At 36.6% G+C, this 1,365-nt stretch overlaps 1 protein-coding gene across 1 annotated transcript in view; it reads right to left on the bottom strand.

The window, feature by feature from the left end:
- The window catches only part of LOC106873825 (uncharacterized), a 34,029-nt gene extending 32,892 nt beyond the window's left edge, over window positions 1-1,137 (bottom strand). The window contains exons 1-2 of the mRNA XM_052976905.1: window positions 991-1,137; window positions 156-234 (exon numbers count right to left, since the gene is read on the bottom strand). Coding sequence (XP_052832865.1) covers window positions 156-234; window positions 991-1,137 — 226 coding nt within the window. The remainder of the gene's footprint in view (window positions 1-155; window positions 235-990) is intronic.
- Window positions 1,138-1,365: the final 228 nt, after the last annotated feature.

Here is a 1,365-nt window from a genome sequence, read left to right as displayed (position 1 = left end):
CAATGTGTTTTTCAGCGTGCTGTGGTAGGCTTCTAAACTATTTGTAGTACAAACAATCCCCGTCATACATCGATCCCAAACATTCCAAATAAATAATGGAGGTTCAAGGCGTCGCCTCCTCTGTCCTCTTCCTCTAGGTGGTCCGATATAAATACTTCCAAAATGGGATACAATTGACTGTGGAATATCATCATCATCTACAAGTTGTTCATATCTATTGACAACATCATCAACCTGCAGGAAAACAAGAGCAACAAAACAACCATATTTTTAGACTAAAACTGTCGTCTTCGTGATATCTGCATTTTAGTTCTTCTTGCACAACATGCTTGTACACATTTCGTCCTAAATGAAACAAGCAGCTTGCCAAATTCGAACCAGGAAACGATTCCAGAAATCCATTATGGGCTTCTTTTTCGAAATCCCTAATTATTAATATAATTAGGGATTTCGAAAAAGAAGCCCAGGTCCTCCGTTCTACAGTAATTCATTTATTTTGGCAAAAAAGTCTACTATATATGTCTTGACTTTCGTCAGAGAGTAATGTGAACAATCGTGGGGCATTAAAATTATCAATTTGAATGTGAAGTGTATATAACTGAAAAAATATACTTGAGCAGCTCTTGAATGTTCCATCTGCCGCCCAGTTCTTGTGCTGTTTTAACTGTCGAAGTGCTTCGTCATTTGCAAATATTAATATTCGTTTTGAATCTTCCATCTTGCTGTCATTCTGTAAAAACATTTCATCATTGTCAAGGCAGGAATATTCACTAGGAATGAAACCCCAACAGTTGTAAGTGGGGTGTCAGGATAGTTGGAATCAGCTTGTCTCCAACGTCAAATATTCCCATTAAGCTGTGCAAACGGAGGTATTTGCAACAATGTACAGTGGTTCAAATTCTGAACTTCACCGGTGATAATTGAACGAGGAGCATCACGAGATGAAATAGACTTTACTTTAATATTTGAAACTATTATCCTTGCATTTACCTCTGCAGCAGTTGAAGCCTGATTATGGATCCCAATCTTCTTAAGCTCTTTATAATTTTCATCTGTTTGAAGTCTCCTCCAGTATATCTTCAATCCATCTGCATTCTGCTTATTTTTTGTGTGTATATGATTTTCTTGATCGACCATTTTGATTTTTCCTTTCTCTGAAGTGTGTGTTTGTTTTTGTCTTTGTTTCTCTGCTTGTTCACCAGTTATGATCTTTCAGGTAGTCATGTTGATGGGTTGGCATATTGAATAAATTCAATTCCATTTGCTTGAAAATCTTTGTTCATAAACTGTTCAGAGCAGATACTTGAGAGAGGGGCGGTTAAAGAAAGGAAAAACGAATATCTAAAACTGTCCAATGATAATTTT

Source organism: Octopus bimaculoides, chromosome 26 (genome assembly GCF_001194135.2).
Source record: "Octopus bimaculoides isolate UCB-OBI-ISO-001 chromosome 26, ASM119413v2, whole genome shotgun sequence".
NCBI lineage: Eukaryota > Metazoa > Mollusca > Cephalopoda > Octopoda > Octopodidae > Octopus > Octopus bimaculoides.
Note: the sequence above shows the minus strand (reverse complement) of the source record. Positions and strands in the feature narration are given on the sequence as shown.